The sequence below is a fragment of the Lynx canadensis genome, chromosome C2, assembly GCF_007474595.2.
Source record: "Lynx canadensis isolate LIC74 chromosome C2, mLynCan4.pri.v2, whole genome shotgun sequence".
Taxonomy (NCBI): domain Eukaryota; kingdom Metazoa; phylum Chordata; class Mammalia; order Carnivora; family Felidae; genus Lynx; species Lynx canadensis.
Genome location: NC_044311.2, coordinates 5967091 through 5990411, shown reverse-complemented (window position 1 = coordinate 5990411; position 23321 = coordinate 5967091). Strand labels below are relative to the sequence as shown.

Sequence of the window (23321 nt, the reverse complement as noted above, 5' to 3'; positions counted from 1 at the left end):
CCGTCAGAACAGAAGATCTGCCCTCTGGCTTACACCCCTCCCTGAGGTATTCAAGGCCACCTAGGCCCCGGGTGGCTGGGAAGAGGAAGGATTGAGGTGAGCCAGGCCTCGTCCTCCTCCAAGAGGGGTCCAACGGGCTTCTGCCAGACTCTCACATCGGCTTTACCAGCCCAGGAAGCCTGGATGACTCACTGGTGGGCCCGGCACCCTTCATCCTGGGGGGCCTTCTGGAGGCTCTCCCAAAGGGTGATAGGCAGCAGGATTCCTGGACTTTCTGGGGGGGGGTATCTGGGTGCCCTATAAAGAGGGTGTCTGGGTTGCAAGATTTGGGGGGATACAAGGGACCATAAGGGAAGCTACCCAAAGAAAGGACCCTGGAGATGTAACCCCACCCTAGGTCCCGTCCCTCCACTCTACTGCACAGATCGCCAGGGGGTTGGGGTGTGAGAGGCTCATAGGTGAGCTCCCTGCATCTAATTGCTGTAAACTTTCCCTGCCTGAGTCCCAGCCCTCACCAAAGGTTAGAAACTTCCCATCGAGAGAAGAGGGTACCCTCCTTCGGACGAGGTTCAGGCATACCTCTCCGAGGACCTCCTAACCCGTGCCCGTGCACCCATTTTGCAGAAGGGAAAGTACAGCTCTGGGGAACCTCTGCTGGCCGCCCGGCCGCCCAGGCTCCCTTTCGCAGCAGCCCGGCTGGGCGTCGGAGGCTACGCGGTCCTTTCCCCAGAATGACGCGATTCTTTCGAGCATCACCCCAACCCTGGCGAGGCGCCTGCAAGTAGGGCGTGGGGCCGGGCCGCCCGCGGTAATGACAGGGCCCGCGGCCTGTGGGTGGCGGCGGCGGAGGAAGCGGGAGGAATCTGGCTATTTCTGGCCGGGACGCGCCCACTAGCCTGGGCCAGGGTTGGGGGGGGCTGCTCGGCCCCCACCTCGGCCCTCCCCGATCCCCTGGAGAGGGCGGGGAGAGACGCGGGTTGGCGGGTCCAGGGGGCGGGGCGGTGTCCCGGGCCCACCTCCGGTCTCCTCCCACCGCAGTCCCTTCGGGTCCCTCCACCTTACTCGGCTCGGACCCGAGGCCATCGGCGCAGTCGCCGCGCACGTGTGTCGCGCGGCGCCCCCTCCCGCTGCGCCGCCCGTCGGGCATGGACTCGGGCCGGGACTTCCTGACCCTGCACGGTGAGTTCCTGGCTGGCGTGCGGGCAGACCCTGAGCGGGCCGACCCCCGCGGAAAGCCGTTCCCGGCCCTGGGCGGGGGGCCCGAGGCTCCTCCGGCTGCCCTCCGCCCCGCCCCGGGCCCGCCTCTCGGCCCTTTTGTTGCATTGGGGAAATCTCGGCCCAGGACTCTCGGGGTGGGACTGCCCCGCAAGACCTTGGGCGTCTCCAGGCTTGTCCCCCAGATCTGGCCGGAGGTGGGGGGGGGGGGGGTCGTGACTCTGAAGACTTCCCTGAAGGCTACCCCCGACTCTGCCTGAAAGATTCTGCCTTTTTCTGGTCTCAGAAGGCTGAGCTCTCTGGTCGGCTGCGCACGGAGGGGCCGAGGAGGGACGGAACCAGCATCCACGAATAACCAAGTTTTCCCCGCCCCGTCCGGGCTGCCCGAGAGACTCCCCAAATCCCAGGCGTGCCTGGACCGCGTCTGGCCGAGCGGGTGTGGCGCGGGGAGGAGGGGGAGGGAAGGAGAGGCGGAGGTGTGCAAGGAGCCGGGAGGGAAGGAGAGGAGGAGGGGTGCAAGTTCGGGCTGGGCGGCCGTAACTGCCCCGCGCAGAAATCCTGGTCAGCGATGCACCAGCTGGAAGGAGCAGCGCGACCCTCGTAACCGCGCACCCTCCTGGCGGGGCCGGGCCAAGTCTCACCGCGCACTGCCTGCCGCTTCACCCTTTGTCCAGCCGAGTTCTGGCCCTCCGACCCACCGGGGAAACAGTCTGGGCCGGCTCCTGGCCATATTGCTGTCCCTCCAGGAGAAAAAGCAGCGGGGGAGGGCCTTGACGGTCTTCCGGCAGGTCAGGACCCTCAACCTGGTCTGGCATTCTTTGCTCCGCGCTGGGGACTCACCCACTCTTAAGGGTATCTTGTCCTCCTGGCTCCTGAGATCATCTGCCAATTCAGCAAACCCTGCCCTTCACGCCAATCCCTGCTTAACCATAACTCCGCGTTCTCTGGCGTCCCTGGGGTTGGAGGCTTCAGTGCCCACCACTCAACCATCTAAACCATACAGGGAGATAATAGATGGGAAGGAGAAAGGCAGAGCCCTCCAGCTGACCACTAGAGACCCCCTGGATTTCAGGGGGATAGGAGATGTTCTTTTCAGCCAGCCCCCAGTCTATCTTGTGTTTCCCAGTTGGCCTGCACGTGGTCTCCATGGCCCAAAGAGACCTTTGCTCAGTGCCCAGAGCTGTTACCCTCACACCAGTAGCCTGGGCTCCGCCAGGCAATCTCGTCCAGCTGGCTCATGGGGTTCCTGCCCCCTTTCCAGTGCTCCCTCTTCTCTCCTCAGACCAGACGTGTTCTTAGTGCTTCTGCCAGACTGGCAGAAAGGGAGACTGGATGGTTCAGAGCACCAGAGTAGAGACCTCTGCTTTCTCTCTCATCCCTTGGTTAGTGCCCTCTACCCTGCAGACTGCCACGTCTTCCATGCCTGTCTCACCCTCAGATCTCCTCCTCCTGCAAGCCCTCTGGTCGCCTCTGGCCCAGCTCATGTTGGAATGGGCTCCATTCTCGGGGAATCTGTGCCTTTGTGCAATAGCTCTTCCCTGGTGTCTTCCCCGGAGAGGAAGCTACGTGGAGGGACTGTGGCGTGGGTCTGGCCGCACTGGCCCCTTCGGTTTGAGACCTGCCTCCCAAATGCCTCACTCTGTCCAGCCCTTCCTGTGGGGCCGTCATGAACACTACAATCCTAAATCGTTTCTCTGAAGGCCCTCCTACTTCTAGCACATCACCCAGAATTGCGTCCCTTAATTACCTTTGTCCCCCCTGCTACAAACCAAATCAGGAAGCAAGAACCTGTCAAGGAGAATTGATGGTGGGAAGGGGTGGTCACTGTGACCTGTGCTGTTCCAGATTGTCCACGCTGCATCCCTTTCATATTTTGTGCCCCCCGGCACTGGACATGTGCTGTAGGACCACACCATCTGGTTTGGGCAGTTGGCAGTCTGCTGCAGAAAGGCCCCCTCCATTGGCCCGGGGTCGGGGGGGGGGTGGGGGTGGGGGGAGGGCGCCACACAGCCTACCTAGATAGGAGATGTCCCTTACGTCCTCACCCCAGATGCATGCGGATGAAGTGTAGTCTATAGGCCGGCATTCTGGAGGCAGACTGTATGAGTTCAAGCCTTGACTTTTTCATCTCAGACAGATCCCTTGATTTCTTTGTGCCTCAGTTTCCTCAGCAAAATAGGGGAGAAGAATGCTACCTACCTCACAGGCTTGCTGTAAGGACTGAATGCGGTAATATGTATAAGGCAATGGAAACAGTGCCTGGTACTCAGCAGGGGCTACGTTTCTGCAGGAGGTTCACCCCCAAGTGATCATGCCCTGTGCGTTCTTCGGGAGATGAGGGGGCACCGTAAGATAGTCCCTTGCTAGGAAAATTGTGACCAGAACAGGACTCGAGAACCAAGGGGCTCTTTCTGGTGCCTCCTTCCCCTCCTCCACTACCCCTGCTGTCTCCATTCCAGCCAGGCCTGCATCCTAGCCCGTCGCGGCCTCTCCAGCAGCTCCCCAAATGTGCCCGAAAGGATACTACCTCCCAGGCCCTCCCCTCACGGAACACATCCACCTTTACCAGCTTTTCCTGCACCAAATCCACCCCGCCCCACTCTACAACTGGCATTTGTGAAAGCGGAAGGCAGGCTGTAGGAGGGCCCCCATCTGGGCCCCAGCAACCCGGGGCTCCAGTCCTCATTTCGCCTCTCTTTATGTTATGACCCTGAGCAAGTCTTTTCGCCTCTCTGGGCCCTTTCTTTTCACCCATGGTGTACAACATCCATTTGCAGGGGATGTCGTAAGGACAAGGCACTTATGGGCATAGGAGCTCCGGGTGGGCAAAAAAGCCGGTGCCCTCAAGAGATAACGGTTCCAGAGCCATCATAGCAGGTGGGGGTGGCCAGCCCCCTGTTCACCTCAGTTATGTTTCAAACCTGCCTGTCTCTGGAGTTCCAGGCCCATACCCCACAGGCACACCGATCCACGCCGATCCTAACATTTTGTGCCATAGGTCACTTTGGCGGTCAGATGAAGCCTGTGGACGCCTCCTCAGGGTCATGTGTTTAAGTGCATAAAAGAAAACACATGAGCGTTCGAAGGAAGCAAGTTACACTGAAGTGTGATTCTATCCATAGGCCCTGGGGGTGGGGGGTGGTCCCTGGTCCTCTGAATGAGAACCCTTGTGTGGTTTCTCTAAAACAGGCTTACCTTGCCCTCTGCCCGCTCCCCTCCAAATAAAGAACAACTTGCCTGTGCCGGTATTTCAGCTCATCTACACCAACACACGTTCTCACGATGCACTTACTCTCTGTGACGTGACCTTAGGCAAATCACTGTGCGCTTCAGTTTATTGTTAGTATTGCTTTGCTTGGCTGTGCTAATGGCTGGCTTTGAGGGTGACTCACTGCCCGCGCTGGTGACTGGAGCTGCAGTGAGGCGAATGGAGGAACTATTCAGAGGCGGAGAGTAAAAGAAGGGTGAGTCAGGCCTCTGGGTGGTGTTCTGACCTTGGCACACAGTAGGGGCTGGATGCATGAAAGAGAAGTTGTAACTTACATGAAAGGTCCCACTGTTCCCGAGCACACTGGCGGCCCAGTTTTGTATAAAGTTGCGGTAGTTCTCGTCTGTTAATCAAAGCAAGCCTGCGTGAATGGGCTCATTTTTAAGATCAGCCTTTTTTCGAGAATTCCATTCGCATTCGCAACCGTGGAGATGACCCCACTCTGGTGGAGAAACCGAGAAAAGAAAACAGGCCCGCCTGAGGTTCACAAGCGAGGCAACAGCTGAATTACAATGAATTCGTTGAGTAATTGAGGTGAAATACTTGGCAGGCTTGGTGGTCTGCCCCAGGCTCCAGCCCAGGCTCCTCCTTAACCCGCCCCATCCCGTCTTCCGAGACTCGTCCTCGGGGGCCGCCGCCACCCAGTCTCCCCTCCTCTGCTCAATCTCGCTCCAGCTTCTGGTCCTTCGCCCGGCCCCCAGCAGGTGTTTCCCCGGTGGACACCGCCTCCAAAGCCGAAATTCCTCCCTTCCCTGCGCGAACCCCGCGTTTTTAGGGCGGTTTACCCTCCCCTGGTCTGCCCTCTGGACCTCGGCTCCGCCCCTTGAGTGAGGCTCTGCCTCCAAGTTGCTTCCCAGACCCGGTTCCTTTCCTTCGCCCCCCGACCCCAGCTTCTGGGCCTGTGGCTCCGCCCCCTATCAGCTTTCTGGGCTGTGGCTTTCGCCACAGATCTGCTTCCTGGGTTACGGATTTGTCCCACTCCCGCCTCTCTGGCTCCTCCTCTCCCCGCCTGGGGCCCGCCCCCCCGGGGGCGAAGGTCCCGCCCCCCCGGGACTGGCCACGTCTCTTAGGGTCTGCCTCCGCCCCTTTCAGCCCAGATTTCTCTCACGCCCCGCCTCTAGGGCCGAGGCTCCGCCCTTCCAGGTTAGCCCCTCCTTCTGGACTCTGGCCCCGCCCCCCACGCCCGGACTCCTCCCCTGCTCCCCTCGGGGCGGTGCTTCCGCCCCCGCGGCCAGGGCTTTCTAGAGGCTTTGCTGTCCCGGGCCAGGCTCGGTGGCGGCAGAGGCACCGGGGAGCGTCATGCAATGCCTAGGAATCCGCAGCCGGACCCGCTCCAGAGAGCTCTACCTGCAGGAGCAGAGCCTCAAGGTGGCAGCGCTCAATGGGCAGAGGCTGGGTAAGGGACCAGGAGGGCACCTAGCTCCGCTGGGAAGGCAGCTGGGACACGATGTAGGTAGACCGTATGTCCCTGAGCTCGGGATTCCTGCCTTCGATCCTTTGATTGGACATGTTCGGTGCTTCTGTGAGTGAGAGCCACGGTGGGGCTGTGTTTGCAGGGATGGCGTGTGGAGTGAGTATGGGGGGACTGGTTACCTCTTCTGATCTACCTGAGCCCCTCCAAAGTGCCCTCCTTGCCACCCCTAGCCCCTCCTGTTTACAGATTTCTGAGGCATTACTAGGTATGTGGCCCAGGGTAATGACTCTGTAACCCAGTGAGATGATTGTTTGAGACTACGTGATCCAGTGTGATGCTGTGCAAGTGTGAGTGACAAATGTGACATTGGGTGACCCAGTGTGTGACCTAGTGGTGATTCTGTCCCTCGTGCGGCACGTGGGGCCACTGTGCAGCAGCGATGAGATGTAACATGTGTGTGACACCGTGGCACCAGTGTGACAGCGTCTGATCCAGTGTGATGCCTTGTGACTGCGCATGTCCCAGGTGACCGATTCTGTTTTTCTGTGTTACAATACGTGTTACGTGGATTTTCTGACAGTGCTCTTTGTAACATTACTCATTGTGCCTGAGTAGTGACTACATAAGGCAGTGTTTCTTAGCACTAACCCTTGGGCAGGCTTCTGAGTCCTGACTCCACCGTGTAACTTCCTTGAGCCTCAGTTTCCTCATCTGTAAAATGGGAGTAATGATAGTGCCTTCTTCATAGGGTTGTTGGGGAGATTAAATACACGTGCTAAGATCAGTATCTTAGTCAAATCCTGACCATTAATGTTATGGTGGCTGCTATTATTATCGTTGTTATGACGATGTTCTGGCGATGTTGAGGACGGCAGTGTGCGATTGTGTAGCTGTGCGTTGCCGTGGGTCCCAGACCCGATTTGTCTCCATTATGCATCACCCTAGGTGCACGGGGGCAGGATTCCTGGCACCCCCCTCAGCCTCTTGGCACCCGCAGCACCCTCCGTACTCACAGAGGCCACCTCGCTGCGTGTAGCCAGCCGGGGCAGGCTGCACATCAGCCCAGGGGCCCCTGAGCTCAGAGGCCCCTTCTCAGGAGGAGAAGGTACCACAGATGAGCAGGTGGGGCTGGGCGCGGGGTGTCCCTAGACTTTCCGGGTGCTCAGGGAGGAAAAGTGGTGGGGCGGGCAGCCCGGAGGCCTCAGAGACAAAAGGGCCGCAGGTGAGGCTCAGAGGTAGGGGTGCCTGCCCAGGTTTGCTAATGGCCCAGGAGGCAGTGGCGATTATCAAGGCCCACCTTGGGCTGAGGTCCGTGTTCCGGAAGCCACGTCGGCAGCCGGGGGACTTATCTCTGCCTGACCGCAGACAGGGCCACGGCCCGGCTCCAGGACAGGATGAACATGTCATCTCCTCACGGTGTTTTCCAGGGCCGGAGGGTGGGGCTCACCTTCGACTGTCCGACCCCGTCCCCCCATTACCATCTGTGGTGCTGGCAGCGGCTGGCCCTGATGAGTGCCCGGCTTGGGCGCGGGGGCCAGGCAGAGGGTCCGGAGAGGTCCCTGGCAGTCCTACCTCAGCCTCAGAAAGGACAGCGGAATGAATGCCCCAGCAGAGGCTGGGGGACCCCCTTCGGGCATCCGGGAACTCCCTTCCCCCTTCCTCTTGTTTCAATGCCACAGACACAGCCGACAGTTTAGGACTTCCTGCAGGAGCCCCCTTTTCCTGCACTGACCCTCCCCAGGGGCTGAAGTAGGACTGCTCACACCAAGGGTCTCCCAGCGGGGTCTCCCAGAAGTGTGGGGAGACTTGGGACAAAGGAGGGAGAAGGCACATCAGACAGACGCCTCTTCCTATGCTGTTCTGACCCAGTGCTGATGGGGGAACAGAAGCCCAGAGACAGAGGGGAGCTGCCTAAAGCCATGGGGTGGGGTGGGGGGGGGTGGTTTTCAGCACTGGGTACTGTCCCCAGTGGAGGCAGGAGATCGGGGAGGGATAGGGAGGGTAAGGGTGGCTGAGGCCTGGGGAAGTGGTCCAGAAGGTTCTGTAGGAATTGTGGGGGTGTGGGGAAGGCTGGTCGCGGTGGGGGGAGTGGGAGCGTGGATAAAGCTGGAGAGCCTATCAGGCGCTGCGGACCTGGGCTCAGAAAAACAAAGCTTATAGGCCTAGTCACAGGCCCCTCAGACTGGACCCACGTGGTCCCTGATGTCACCACTCTGCTGGAGCAGAAGGATAAGGACTGCCGAAGGGCCACCTAGTTTTAGTTTGGGGGACAGAGTGAGGGGAGATGGCTGATTGCCTCTGAACAGAGCTGGCTGCTGGACTGCCTCTGGCTTGGGTGACAGATACAGATCTAGGCGCATTTATCTCTGTATTACGTTGATGGGTCATTAAGGTGGGGAGTGGTCTCTCCCCGATCACAGTTGATACAGGGTCTGCTTGGGGATGAGGGCTCCCGGGGAGCCAGGCCTCGTGCCCCTTTGGTGCCTCCTGCTTGGAGCTGGTAGGACAAAGGGCATTATATCTTTGGGAGCCCCCGCCACGCAAGCCAGCCTGTGTGTCTGAAGACAGCTGGGCAGGAGGGGCCGTGCAGTCAGGGTTCTGGTCCTCACTTGGCGCCCTGGACCAGGTCTTGCCTCAGCTGCTGAGAAGGCTGTGCTGTGCCTCAGGGCTATGATACGCTGAGGTTCCCCGACCCAGGACACTCAGAGATGAAGCGGGCAGGGAGAGACAGGGGCATCCCAGCAGGCCAAACATAGGCCCCAGTGGGCTCATTGGTCTCCCTGGGGGCAAGGATCAGAGACCTACTCGAGCAGGTGCAAGTTAGGGTGGGGGCAGCAGGGGTGAGGGAGGCAGGGACGGACACAAGGGCCCTACTGCAACCATACTGTTGACACCAAGAACTACACCTGCTCTGACCTCAAGACCTTTTCTTTCCTGCCCTTCCTGATATTTTGGTCCCAGCTTCCTTCAGATCAGTCTGATCCCTAAGTATGACCAGGAGGGGCATACTTTGTCTTAAGGCCATTTTCTAGGTGTCCCAGTTCACCTAAAAAACCTCAGGAACCAGATGTTCTTGAATTAGCTGCCTTCCCTTTGTCCATTCAGCTGTGGGTGGCAGGTCACGGTGTATAAAGTGTGGCGTTCAGTGGGCGGGTGTCCTGAGGTTTACATGGCCTCAGCTGGCAGTCAGAGATGACTTCCTGGAGGAGGCAGGGCTCCAGGATCAGGCTGGAGCTTGGGTGAAGGTGGGAGAAGGGAACCAAGAGCTGAGGAGGAGGCTGGTGAGAAGTGGGCTCCGAAAGGGTCCAGAGGTGGGAGTAGCTAGCATGGGTCCGGTGGCAGCAGGGACACCGGAGGCAATGGCATCTCACCAGCTCTGTCCCCTAGGCCTACAGGATGATGAGGACCTACAGGTCCTGCTGAAGGGCAGCCAGCTCCTGAAGGTGAAGTCCAACTCATGGCGGAGGGAGCGTTTCTACAAGTTGCAGGAAGACTGCAAGACCATCTGGCAGGAGTCCCGCAAGGTCATGAGGACCCCAGAGTCCCAGCTGTGTGAGTATCCCAGGGCCGCAGGGTGGGAGCAGAGTGGGGAGCCTGTGCTTGCGTGGGGAAACTGACGCTGGTTGGGGCAGGGGGTGGGGGACGGTCAATCCTGGACCGGGACCCCACATAGGGAAGCCCAGGCCTGGCCTGGTGGGGCCCGGGTCGGTCACACAACCAGGACCAGATGTGGGGAGACTGAAAGTTGGCAAGGGTGGCGGAGAAGAGTTTGTTAAATCACCGATAGGGAAACTGAGGCCTAGTCTGGGCCAGAGAGGGTGGTCACGGAGGACCACAGACGGCGAGGCCTTTGGGGGGTAGGGGTGTATAATCACGACCACAGATGGGAAGGTCCGGCTCAGAAGTAGGGAGGTTGCTGGAAGTGTTGTCTGAACTCACGGGGTATCCACTGAGACAGATGTGGGAGGGAGGGAAGTTGGGTGGAGTTTGACTCCAGGTGTAATGAGGCCACAAGCCAGGCCCAAAGTCCGGGGGCAGATAAGGCCCTTCCTGGTGTCAGTGGCCAGGATATGAGGTGGGGCTGCGGGAGGCGGTTCCTCCCCGGGGACTGGGGTCATAGCGAAGAGGTGGGGTGGAGCAGAGGGAGCCCTTCGCTGGGCAGTTCCCTTGAGGGTGTTGGGCCTGAGGGTTTTCTGGCAGCTTCTGAAAAGGCCCAGGAACCCAAGCCTCAGGCCTGTAAACGGAGAGCGCCTCCAGCAAGCCCTCACAGAGACAGCTACCTCTTAACACAGAATGCCCTAAAGGCTCTGCAACACGAGTGTTCCCCTCCGCATCTTTACGTGGTGGGAAATTTTTAGATCAGTGCTACCCCAAAAAAACTGTCTTTGGTAACAGGAATGTTCCAGATCTGTGCTGTCCAGTAGAGGTCCACCGGCTACCTATGGCCATCAGGCACTGGCAACGTGGCTGGGGTGACTAAGGAACTGAATTCTTAATTCTACTGAATTTTAACTAATTTATATCTAAATAGCCACATGCGGCGGGTGACTGTTGTGTTGGACCGCGCAGGAAGATCGCTGCCGTTGGATTCCACACAACCCAGATCCCTGCCTTTGGCTGTGGCAGTGGCAGGGTGGGGGAGGGGGCACACGGAGACAGGGTCAGTCGGCTGGGAGTGAGATCAGACACGGGCGACAGGCCCGGGGTGGGAGGGGGGACAGCAGGAAGCGGAGGGCCTGCCCGCTGAGGGTGCCCAGGGAGGGTTTGCCGGCCTCGGGAAACTGAGGTAGTAAGCTGAGAAAGTATGGCCTGCTGGCCCTGTGGCCTGTAGCAGGGCCCGAGGTGAGGCGGGGCAGAAGCAGGGTCGGATGGGGAGCTGGGCTAGGGCCTTGGGGCTATGGGCCCCGGGTTTCTGAGCAGGGCAGGGTCGGCTTGGAACGGATGGAGCCTGAAGTCTCTCAAAAAACCACCCGAGTGCACATCAGCCGCACAGCATGGAAGCGACCCAGACCTTTCCTGTCCGTGGCACCAGCCAGTCTCCTTCATCGGCCTCTGCCCTGATATGGGGCTTCCTGTTAGATGCTGGGGGGGGGGGGGGGCGGGCGGCATGGTGGGAACGGGGCATCTTGTTCTCTGAGCCCTGGGGATTCCCGAGAGCCCGCACAGCAGCCAGTACACTTGTGTGCCCAGCACTTGGTGGCGGTGGGCGGAGACAGGGGTAGGGGACCTGGGCTGGGGAGACGAGCCCCTCATCCTGGGACAGCTGTGAACACGAGGGCAGGAGGGGCGTCCCAGGCCGGAGACCAGCGTGAGCAAAGACACAGAGGGGAGAACGAGGAAGGGGCACAAGTGAGGGGCCTGGGCAGAGGGGCTGCAGGGGTGACAGGTGGGGGGTCAGGCACCAGGTGTGCTCAGGTGAGGAACATGGCTAGAAGAGGCTCTCTTCCGTGACAGAGACACCGAGACAGCTCTCGGGCTGAGCACCCGTGTTGGCTGCTTCCCTCCTCTGGGTGAGCAGCGAGACTGTTGGCCCCAAATGCGCTCTGTCCTCGGGGAAGCTGAGGCCAGGTGAGGGAGGAGGGGAGCAGCGCCCCCAGTTCTCTCTGCCTCTGCTTCCTGCTAAGTTTCCCCTGACCCTTCCACTACCACACTCCCCCCACTCTGGCTCCCAGAGGCGGACAAGGCATTATCAGCAGCGGAGGCATCTGGAATCTCTCTCTGGTGCGGGTGGGGGTGCTGGCCCAGCTCCACAGCTCAGGTTTCCTGTTGTCACCCCAGCCTGGGTCAGCTGCCTGCCGCTGGGGTGAGCCTCGCCGGCACAGGAGGCCGTGGGCAGAGGGATTAAGCGCAGGTACCCCCAGCACCCCAGATGGCCTAGGGCTCACGTGTCTGGCCATCAGAGCCTGCTGCCCAGGTGGGGGCACATGTCATACACCTAGGGCTTGTAGGTAGGTGGCTGGGAGGCGTCTGGGCACTCAGGGTGCAGGCAGGCACCGGGAGGAGAGGTGAGCTTGTAGCCAGAGCTGGTCTAGGACCCGAGACAGATGAATGTGGATGGCTCAGGACGCGGGTGGGGCAGGGGCAGCGCCTGAACCTTGATGCTGGGCAGCTTAGCGTGAGCCCAGCTGGTGGGACTGGCTCACGGCCAGGCCAGGGAGGACACACTGGGGGTAGCAGGGAGGCAGGGGCTTGCTGCTCCCTGAAGCTTGGAGGGCTTGAATGTGACGGAAGGCCTTTCCCCCCAGCTTCTGAGGACAGAATGGTGTACTCCCTCAGACTCCTAAGGGGCACCCCTTGGGGTCCTAGAGGGCCACGGCCTTCCTGCACCCTCCTTGCCAAGGGGTTCTCTGAGGTCAGGACACACACAGACACATGCAGGGCAAGGCCCTGCCTACGCTCCAACGCAAGCACTTCTCCCTCTGCACCCACACCCCAGGGCCATGATGGCTTCTGCCTCCTGGATGGTCAGGAGAGGGGCCTGGAGGCTCTCATGGCCGTCTGAGGGGAAGACGGTACAAAGTCAAGGGCAATGAGGAGGGTTTGTGGCCTCCTGTCTGTCGCAGGCTCCAAGCTCCAGATGGTCTCCCCCATCTCTAAAAGCCCTGTCCGGCCCCAGTGCTCTCCCAGGGGTCCTACACCCTCCCGGTCCAGAAAGAGCCGGGCTGGGGTCCCAGGTGCCCCTCTCTGAGGTCGGCCTCTCCCTCTGTCCCTCCCTGTGCGTATCCGCTGCACACCACAGTTGTGTCTCACGTTCTTCCAACACCTCAGTCTCTGGCCTCCTTCCTCCCTTCTGTGCCGCCTCATCTGTCCTCCTGTCCCTCTCCTTGTCTCTGGATCGTAGAGCTCCAGCCCCGGCTCTACCGGCCCCTACGCTGTGCCTTGGGCGCATCGGGGGCAGGGACTGGCCTCGCAGCTCCCTCTGCCACCTGTCCCCTTTTTGCAGTCTCCATTGAGGACATTCAGGAGGTGCGGATGGGGCACCGCACGGAGGGCCTGGAGAAGTATGCCCGCGATGTGCCCGAGGACCGCTGCTTCTCCATCGTCTTCAAGGACCAGCGCAATACACTAGACCTCATCGCCCCATCGCCAGCTGACGCCCGGCACTGGGTGCAGGGCCTGCGCAAGATCATCCACCACTCGGGCTCCATGGACCAGCGGCAGAAGCTGCAGCAGTATCCTTTTGGTGGCAGTGGGTCCTGGCCCAGCCTGTGGATACTGGCTTTGGCCATCCCCAGGGCCACATGGGAACGGAAGATACCCAGATCGGGCCGTCGCACCAAAATAGCATAGCCTGGGGGCTTAAACAACAGACGTTCACTTTCTCACAGTTCTGGAGGCTGGAGGTCCGAGGTCTGGTTGCCAGCATGGTTGGGTTCTGATGACAGCACTCTTCCTGGCTTGTGGGTGACTGCCTTGTCACTGTGTCTTCACATGGCAGAGAGAGAGAGAGAGAGAGAGAGTCAACATGATCCCTGGTGTGTCCTCTCATAAGGGCACGAATTCCATCATGAGGGCTCCACCTCGTGACCTCATCTAAGCCCCCCAAGACGGATCCCCAGATGCCATCATATTGGGGGTTAGGGCTTCACCGTATTCATTTGGGGGAACACAGTTCAGTCCTTAGCTGAAGGGAGGCAGAAAAGGTACCCGGAGCCCTGTTTGGCCTACACTGTGCACCCCCCAATGTCCCCTCTTCTCCCCACCAATAACCAGCACAGGTGAGGCTAACAGCAGCAGACTGCTTCCACGAGAGGCCGTGCCTTGGGGGTTTTAAGCATGTTTCCTGGAGTTACTACATTTTTTCTCTCTGGGAATTTGGGAGGCCCTGGTACCCCCTGTGCCATTCTGGGGGGAGTGGGGCCCAAGTTTCCCGGGGCCTGGTGTGCAGGCCAGCCTGTGGGCTTAAAACAAATTCACTTCCAAGTCTGGGTGCACAACATGCTAGCCTAGGATTCAAAGTGATCGGGCTTCTGGTACATAGGGTTAGGGAGGAGCCAGCTCCAGTCCCCTCTTTTAATGACAGTTTTATTGGCATATAATTCACATACCGTGTAATTCACCTGCTTAAAGTGTACAAGTTAATGCTGTTTAGTATATTCACAGAGCCGGAAGTAATTTTACAACATCTCATCTCCTTAAAAAGAAACCCCACACCCCTTGGCAGCCACTCCCCATGTCCCCATGACCCCCCAGGCCCTAGACAACCACTAATCTACATTTTGGCTTTATACGTCTGCCTTTTTCTGGGCATCTCACGTAAGTACAAGATACAGTCTTTTGTGACTGGCTTCTCTCACTGAGCATGTTTTTCAGGCGAATCCACGCTGAATGGATGAATCAGGACTTCATTCCTTCTTATGGCTGAATAACATTCCATGGCGTGGTTATTCCACAGTTTCTTTATCCATTCAGTAGTTGATGGACATTTGGGTTTCCACTTTGGAGCTTTTATGAACCAGTGCTGCTATGAACATTTGTGTAGAAGTTTCATGCGGTATATGCCTACAATTTATAAGTCTTATGGTAACCGTATGTTTAACCTTTCGAGGAATTGCCAAACTGTTCTCCAATGAGGAAATTTACATTCTCACCAGCAGTGTATGAGGGTTCCAACTTTTCACATCTTCGCTAAGGCTTGTTACTATCTTTTTTTACTGTAGCCAGCTTTGTGGGTATAAAGCGGCATCATTGTGGTTTTGCTTTGCATTTCCTTGATAGCTAATGATGTCGGGTATCTTTACATGTGTTTATTGGTCATTTGTATATCTTCCTTGAAGAAATATCCGTTAGATCCTTTGCCCATTTTGTGTTGTTAAGCTCTTAAAAAAAAAAAAAAGATTTTATTTTTAAGTAATCTCTACACCCAACATGGGGCTCAAACTCACAACCCTGAGATCAAGAGTCACACGCTCTACTGACTGAGCCAGCCAGGTGCCCCTATTAAGCTCTTTTTTAAATGGATCTTCGAAAAAAAAATTTTTTAATGTTTATTTATTATTGAGAGACAGAGAGACACAGAGCGTGAGCAGGGGAGGGGCAGAGAGAGGGGGAGCTAGAATCCGAAGCAGGCTCCAGGCTCTGAGCCATCAGCACAGAGCCTGACGCGGGGCTCAAACTCACAAACTGCAAGATCATGACCTGAGCTGAAGTTGGTTGCTTAACCAACTGAGCCACCCAGGCACCCCATTAAATGGGTCTTTTAAAAAAAAATTAATTGTGGTAAAATATACGTAACATAAAATTTACCGTCTTCAACTATCGTAGTAGTGTTGAGTACATTCCCATTGTCGTGCAACCAACATTCAGAGCTTTTTTCATCTTGTAAAACTGAAATTCTACATCCATTAAACAACTTGCCATCCTCCCACCTCCAATCCCCACTCCCCAGCCCCCAGCAACCACCGTTCTCCTTTCTGTCTCTATGAATTCGACGACCCTAGGAACCTCAGATAAGTAGAATCATACAGGATTTGTCTTTTTACAACTGGCTCATTTCACTTAGCATAACGTCCTTAAGATTTATCTACGTTGTAGCGTGCGTCACAGTTTCCATTCTTTTTAAGATGGAATAATGATAGTCCATTGTCTGCACAGACCACATTTTGTTCATCCATTCATCCACTGAGGGACACCTGGTTGCTTCCACCTTTTCACTGTTGTGAGTAATGCTACTCTGGGCATACCTCTTTAGACCCTGCCTTCAGTTCTCCGGGGGTATAGACGCAGAGGGAGAGCTGCTAGATCATATGACAATTCTACTTTCAGCTTTTTGAGGAACCACCATACTGGCTTCCACAGTGTTTGTACTACTTTGCATTGCCACCGACAGTGCACAAGGATTCCGATTTTCTCCAAGTCTTCAACACACTTGCTATTTTCTGGGGTTTGTGTTTTGGTTTCTGATAGGTATCTTATTGTGGTTTTGATTTGCATTTGATTCATGATGTGGAGTGTTTTTTTGTTTTGTTTTTTGCTTTGTTTTTTTAATGCGCTTTTCTGCCATCTTCTCTGGAGAAATGTTTACTCAGATCCCTGGCCCAGTTTTTCACTGGGGCTCTTTGTCTTTTTAAATTTAAATTTTTTTTTTTTAACGTTTTTATTTATTTTTTTGGGACAGAGAGAGAGACAGAGCATGAACGGGGGAGGGGCAGAGAGAGAGGGAGACACAGAATCGGAAACAGGCTCCAGGCTCCGAGCCGTCAGCCCAGAGCCCGACGCGGGGCTCGAACTCACGGACCGCGAGATCGTGACCTGGCTGAAGTCGGACGCCTAACCGACTGGGCCACCCAGGCGCCCCTGTCTTTTTATAATTGAGTTCTAAGAGTTATTTATATATTCTAGACACAAGTCTCAGCTCGGTTATGCTTTGCAAATAATTTCTCCTATTTTGGGGATTCTTTTCTTTTTCTCGATGGTATTTGAAGCACAAGTTTTTAGTTTTGGTGAAGCCTAATTCAGCTACTTTTTGCTTTCGTTGATGTGACTTTTGATGTTATATCGAAGAAGGCTTTGCTTAACCCAAAGTCACAAACATTTACTCTTATGTTTTCTTCTAAAAGTTTTACAGTTTTAGCTATTACGTTTAGGTGTTTGATTTTTTTTTCTTTTTAATTTTAACGATGCTCCACGCCCAGTGTGGGACTTAAACTCACAACCCTGAGACTAAGGGTCACGTGCTCTATGAACAGAGACAGCCAAGCACCCCAGGTCTCTGGTTCATTTTGAATTTGTTTTTGTGGCATGATGTTGCGGGGGGGGGGGGGGGTCCAGCTTCATTTCTTTGCATGTAGGTAGCTGCTCTAGCACCATTTGTTGAAAAGATTGTTCTTTCCTCATTGAACTGTATTTACAGCCTCATCAAAAATCAGTTGACCATAAATATGAGGGTTTATTTAATGACTCAGTTTTATTCCGTTTATCTATACATATGCATGCACCACATTTCAGTTACCATAACTTTGTACTAAGTTTTTTTATTTATTTATGTATTTATGTATTTATTTATTTATTTAAAATCCAAGTTAGTTCAGGTACTAAGTTTTGAAATCAGGACGTGTGAGTCTTCCAAATTTGTTCTTTTTTTTTTTTTTTTTTTTTTTTTTTTTTTTGTGAGATTATTTGGACTATCCTGGGTCCCTTGATGCCCCATATAAATTTTAGGATCAGTTTCTGCAAGGTGGCCAGCATGATTCTGATAGGGGTTGTGTTGAATCTGTAGATCAATCTGGAGAGTATTCCCCATTTAACAAATCAAGTGTTGTGATCTGTAAATATGGGTATCTTTCCATTTATTTAGGTCTTCCTTAGTTTCTTTCAACACGGTGTTGTCGTTTTCAGAGTGTAAGTTACACATTTAAATTTCCTTACTCTCTGATTTTCAGCAGTTCAGAGAGTTTTAAGTGTTTTTTCTCAAGGCTATATCTGCCTGATTTTGAGCTTTCTTAAAAGTCCAATGCTGTAGTACAGGCTTGTGCTTGGACAGGCTTCTGCCCTCTGGAGGATTCTGCTGCCCAGACCTCAAGGTCATAAACCCATTCCAGCCTACGGAATAGCAGTCGGCATGGGGACCTCATGCTTGGCTGGACCACTCTGAACGTGATTTTCTTTTTTTTTTTTTTACCTAGAATTCTGCCCTAATTATTTTCTCATGTAAGTATATACATAAAATATGGCTATGTTAGAATGAAATTTTAAAGGCACCCAAAACCCATCTCCTTCAGAAACTGCTGATTGGGTTCTGCCCCCAATCTTCTCTGCATTTCAATTTGCCTCATGATGCATTTGCCAAAAATAGTGGAGATCATACATTTGTACCCACTTTCCGTGTAACATTACGTCGTAATTCTTTCCCCATAAACAGCTGTAACGACTGTAATATTCCATTGAGTAGATGCCCTATAAGTTAGCGCTCCATTCTTTTAGCGGTGAACATTTATTTTTAGTCTTTCACTACTACAAGTAACATGGCAAAGAACTATGTTCATAAAACCTTTCAGTATTTAGTAGGAGTATTTCCTTACGAATAGATTCCTAGAAGTGGAATTAGTGAGTCAAATGATGTAGACGTGTAGACGTTAGCTGTATCTCTACACCACATTCCTAAGGGTTGAACTGATTTCCTTTGTCCAAGTGCAAGATGGGAGTGTCCGTGTCACCTCACCCCCGCGTGCCTTCAAAGTAACATGCTTTGAAATTGCTGATCTTACAGTTTAAGAAACCGCAGCTCATTTGCAAATTGTTAGTCTCTTTGATTACCGAGAACGTCTATAAAAGGTCAGTTCATGTCCTTCTCTCATTTAGTTATTAGGGTCATCGTACTGTTTTCTGGACTTTTTTTTCTTTATTTGACCCTCAGAATTGTGTAAAGTTTATATGGCATCAATTATGTTGTTTCCTTTGCGACTTTTTCTAAAAACCTGCTGTTGGTTTTTAAAAATTATGGTCGTTGTCTTTGTTCTCAAATTTCTGTGGAATGTACTGTGGGGTTCCTCTTTCTTGACTTCTCCAGGTCTAGTCTGAGGGGAGAGGGGACAGAAGGGAGAGGTGGGGGCCTAAGTGCCCCCATCGTGACAGCATGAGCCGGGCTTTGTTTTTTGCTTGTGATATCCTCACCTTCTGATCTGTGGCTTAAAGTTTTGATGTTTCCTATAAAGTAAGCTTCACGTGCTTTAGTCAAGTTGGCTAACAATGATGTATTGGAAACCAGAAGGACAAACCTTGAAATGGTAACAGTAATTATCTGTGGGTGATACAACTACGGGGGATTTGTTTACTTTCTGCATTTTTTTAAAAGTTTATTTATTTTGAGAGAGAGAGAGAGAGTACTAGCTGGGGAGAGGGGCAGAGAGAGAGAGAGAGGGAGAGAGAACCTTAAGCAGGCTCCACGCTCAGTGTGGAGCCCGATATGGGGTTTGATCCCACGTCGGTGAGATGAGGACCTGAGCCGAAATCGAGAGTCAGACACTTGACCGACTGAGCCACCCAGGCGTCCCTACTTTCTGCATTTTCTAAGTTGTGTATAAGCGAACTCTTCCACAGTGAGAAAATAAATGTCCTTAGAAATGTGAAAAGGTTCAAATCCAGCCAACAGAAAATAGACCCCTTAATAGGATGTAACATTTTCTCCGAAGAGCCCATCGGATCTTGTCCCTGGGATGCTGATGTGCAGCTGCACCTGCAGGGGGCTTTGTCTGTGGGTGGTCTCAGTCCACCTGGGCCCAGGACTTCACCCTGGGCTTGAAACATGGCTCTAGCTGGGACCGTGGGGGTATCAGGGCTCCTGGGTTCTTTCTTTCCTTACTTCTTGCCCAGCTGGATTCACTCTTGCTTGCGAAAAGCTGACAAAAACAAGGACAACAAGATGAGCTTCAAGGAGCTGCAGAACTTCCTGAAGGAGCTCAACATCCAGGTGGACGACAGCTATGCCCGGAAGATCTTCAGGGTGAGGCGGGGAGTGAGGGCTGCTTCTGTGTGGCAGTGGGCCCTAGACCCTAGTGGGGAGCATGCTCTGAGCCCGGCCCACGTGGCCTTGCAGGAATGTGACCGCTCCCAGACAGACTCGCTGGAGGATGAGGAGATTGAGGCCTTCTACAAGATGCTGACCCAGCGGGAGGAGATTGACCGCACCTTTGCGGAGGCCGCAGGCTCCAGGGAGACGCTGTCGGTGGATCAGTTAGTGACGTTCCTGCAGCACCAGCAGCGGGAGGAGGCGGCGGGGCCTGCGCTGGCCCTCTCTCTCATCGAGCGCTATGAACCCAGCGAGACGGGTGAGGGCCTGGCTGGGGCCTTCAGCCTGCACTCCCTGGGTCTACACTGGCTGGGAGACGCCTGGGGAGTGTCAGGAGCTGGAGGGAAGGGGGGTGCCTCAGCCTGCCCCATGAAGGCAAGCAGATGGGAGACAGGACTCCAGCATCACTACCCCTCTCTCGGGTCCTTCTCCAGAGGGGTTTGAGGGTCCTCCAGGAAACAGGAGAGGAGGCTGGAAAAACAAACCCTTTTCCTGCTTCCTTCTTTGTGCCCATTCTGAGCCCCTCCCTGTGCTTCAGTCTAGAGGCCCAGAGGAGGAGGAGGAGGCAGACTGAGGAGGGGGCCTCGGTGTGGGGGACCGAGAGGGTGGGGGAAGGGGGAGGAGGAGGGAGAGACAGAGCCCCACTCTGGGGTAATGACAGCCTGATGATTTACCAGACTTACCTCTTCCGAGAGACGTCCGGGGCGAGCTCGGGACAGGGAGGCGGGGACAGCAGGGGGCTCCTCCCGAAGGTCTCCGGGAGGCGGCTGGCCTCCAGAGCTCTGACCGGTGCCGGCCTCCTCCCTCGCAGCCAAGGCGCAGCGGCAGATGACCAAGGACGGCTTCCTCATGTACCTGCTGTCCGCCGACGGCAGCGCCTTCAGCCTGGCGCATCGGCGGGTCTACCAGGACATGGGCCAGCCGCTCAGCCACTACCTGATGTCCTCCTCGCACAACACCTACCTGCTGGAAGACCAGCTCACCGGGCCCAGCAGCACCGAAGCCTACATCCGGTGGGGCCCGGGGGCGGGGCGGGGCGGGGCAGCCTGGGGGCGGGGCCGGGCCGGGGCGGGGTCGGAGGGACTAGCCGCCACGCCTACCCGCAGGGCGCTGTGCAAGGGCTGCCGCTGCCTGGAGCTCGACTGCTGGGACGGCCCCAACCTGGAGCCGATCATCTACCACGGCTACACGTTCACCTCCAAGATCCTCCTCTGCGACGTGCTCAGGGCTATCAGGGACTACGCCTTCAAGGTGGGCGCGCTCCTGGCGGGTGAGGAGGGCCGTAGTAAGGGCGGCACCCCCCTCCTAACCTGCCCTGGGGCCTCCAGGCGTCCCCCTACCCCGTCATCCTGTCCCTGGAGAACCACTGCAGCCTGGAGCAGCAGCGTGTGATGGCGCGACACCTGCGCACCATCCTGGGCCCCATGCTCTTGGACCGGCCGCTGGACGGGGCCACTGCCAGCCTGCCTTCCCCTGAGGTTCGCGGTGGGCACGGGAGGGCAGGGGGACTGGCCCGGAGGCCCGTCGGCTTGGTCTTGACCAGCTGCTTCTCCACTCGTAGCAACTGAAGGGGAAGATCTTGCTGAAGGGGAAGAAGCTTGGGGGGCTCCTGCCCCCTGGCGGGGAGGGTGGCCCTGAAGCCACTGTCGTGTCTGATGAGGATGAGGCTGCTGAGATGGAGGACGAGGCAGTGAGGAGCCGAGTGCAGCACAAGCCCAGGGTTCGAGGGGGAGTTGTGGGGGAGGGCTCAGCCCCGGGACCTCCCCCATCATGGGATGTTTGCCTGGTCTCAGTTCTCTGTGGCTGCCACTCAGACCCTCTGCCCCCCTCTCTCTGTCTGTCTCCCTCTGTCTCCGTGTCTGGGTTTCTGGCTCTCTCAGTGCCCACCTGCCCCAACCTCTGAATCTAACCGGGGCCTCCCCGTGGCCCCCAGGAGGACAAGCTCAGGCTAGTGAAGGAGCTCTCCGATATGGTCATTTACTGCAAGAGTGTCCACTTTGGGGGCTTCTCCGGCCCCGGCACCCCAGGGCAGGCTTTCTATGAGATGGTGTCCTTCTCTGAGAACCGCGCCCTCCGGCTGCTCCAAGAGTCAGGTGAGCCCCGGCCCTGCACCCTCAGGGTGCTGTCCATCTGTCTGACCGTTTGGACCGGTCAGGCCTGGCTCCCCCTGCTCGGGACCTGGCAGAGTCGGCACCAGATAGAGCTGGTGGGTGGGTGGGGGGGGGGGGGGTCCTGGGCTGCCCGGGGGGGGGGGGGGTGCGCACTTCTGACCACCTACACCTTCTCAGGAAACAGCTTTGTTCGCCACAATGTGACTCACCTGAGCAGGATCTACCCTGCTGGGTGGAGAACGGACTCCTCCAACTACAGCCCCGTGGAGATGTGGAACGGGGGCTGCCAGATCGGTATGGGCCGGCGGGGCCTGGGAGGAGGCCTGGGTGAGGGTTTCGGTCCAGAGGACCAGGGGCCAGACACAGCGCGTTGTGGGTTCGGTTTGAAAATAATCCCCCCGCCAGCAAGTCACAGTGTCTGAAACCTCATGGTGAGCACACTAGGGCTTTGCATTCTGGCACCAGCGACAAAACGTGAGGCTGCTGTGGTGGGTCAGGGAGGGTGGCAGGGGGGCAGCAGGCCCTGGAGTGGCGCTGGGCCCTGCTTCCGCCTCCCCGTGGGCCTCTAAGGCCTCAGTCTACCCTGAGCCGGCCGGGCTCTGGGGCCCCGGAGACCAGCCCACAGCCTGTGACTGCTCTGTCTCGCCTCCAGTGGCCCTCAACTTCCAGACACCTGGCCCAGAGATGGATGTGTACCAGGGCCGCTTCCAGGACAACGGGGCCTGCGGGTACGTGCTGAAGCCTGCCTTCCTGCGAGACCCGAACTCGACCTTTAACTCGCGTGCTCTGGCTCAGGGGCCCTGGTGGACCCGGAAGCGGCTCAGTGTCAGGGTACGGCCGGCCACGGGGGGGACAGGAGCCTGTGGACCTCCCGCCTCCCTCACCACCATTCCCGACCCCTCATTGGTCCCCTGCCTTTCCTCAGGTCATCTCCGGGCAGCAGCTGCCAAAAGTCAACAAGAATAAGAATTCAATCGTGGACCCCAAGGTGACGGTGGAGATCCACGGCGTGGGCCGGGACACGGCGAGCCGCCAGACGGCTGTGGTCACCAATAACGGTACCTGCGGGGCCTGGGCGGGGCCCCCCCGCCGGAGCTGGCGTCCACGCTGCTGACGCGGTGCTTGCACCCCTAGGTTTCAACCCGTGGTGGGACACAGAGTTTGAGTTCGAGGTGGTTGTGCCTGAGCTCGCCCTCGTGCGCTTCTTGGTGGAGGATTATGACGCCTCCTCTAAGAACGACTTCATTGGCCAGAGCACCATCCCCTTGGGCAGCCTCAAGCAGGGTGAGTGTGTGTCGAGGGGGGGAGACAGCGAGGTCGGGGAGGCAGGGCCTGCGGTCTCTTGGGCTGGGGCCCTTGTCCCTTGAAGCATCCTCATCCAGTGACCGGAACTCTCCGTGTGCTCTTTCCTGCCCATCCACCTGCCAGGATACCGCCACGTCCACCTCTTGTCAAAGAACGGAGACCAGCACCCTTCTGCCACCCTCTTTGTGAAGGTGTCTCTCCAGGACTAGGTTTGGGGATTCTGGAGGCGGCTGCCCCAAGCCGGCCGGGCCCTCTGTCCACAGGTAGGGACAGGGCTGGTGTGGCTGCTCCCAGCCTCTCGCTTGGAGCTAGAGGCCCCGCACTGCCTTCAGCTCTAACGTACTGTCAAAGCTGCTGCCTCTCTGGGCTTCCAGGAGCTGGCCCAGTCCCTGGAGCTCTCTTCGATTCCGTTAGGAAAAACACTGCAGCCCTCCGCCCTCTGGCCAGCCCCAGGTTGAGGGTTTTTATAAAAATTATAAGACTGAGTCCTGTGGTCTCTTT

General features: G+C 56.5%; 1 protein-coding gene and 2 long non-coding RNA genes across 5 annotated transcripts; 1 reads left to right on the top strand and 2 right to left on the bottom strand.

The window, feature by feature from the left end:
• The first annotated feature begins 1081 nt into the window (after positions 1-1081).
• PLCD1 (phospholipase C delta 1) lies at positions 1082-23305 on the top strand. Of its 3 annotated transcripts, none has more exons than XM_030329333.2 (15): positions 1082-1179; positions 9285-9449; positions 12841-13069; positions 19209-19338; positions 19432-19663; positions 20216-20417; positions 20511-20655; positions 20733-20882; positions 20966-21124; positions 21338-21497; positions 21693-21809; positions 22168-22346; positions 22441-22573; positions 22650-22799; positions 22944-23305. In XM_030329333.2, exons 1-15 carry the CDS (start codon positions 1146-1148, stop codon positions 23027-23029), a joined length of 2271 nt encoding a protein of 756 aa, XP_030185193.1. In that variant the 5' UTR covers positions 1082-1145; the 3' UTR covers positions 23030-23305. The 3 variants fall into 3 exon arrangements, with proteins under 3 accessions (XP_030185193.1, XP_032450532.1, XP_030185192.1); XM_032594641.1 differs by having other exon boundaries at positions 1129-1179; positions 9293-9449; XM_030329332.2 differs by lacking the exon at positions 1082-1179 and adding an exon at positions 5722-5879.
• Positions 4533-5580, bottom strand: LOC116738304. Its single transcript, XR_004344070.1, has 2 exons — positions 4759-5580; positions 4533-4651 (listed from the first exon to the last, which is right to left on the bottom strand). It is a non-coding gene; the product is annotated as an uncharacterized LOC116738304 (long non-coding RNA).
• Positions 10057-20217, bottom strand: LOC115523369. The gene is made up of 2 exons (XR_004344069.1): positions 20088-20217; positions 10057-14716 (listed from the first exon to the last, which is right to left on the bottom strand). It is a non-coding gene; the product is annotated as an uncharacterized LOC115523369 (long non-coding RNA).
• Positions 23306-23321: the final 16 nt, after the last annotated feature.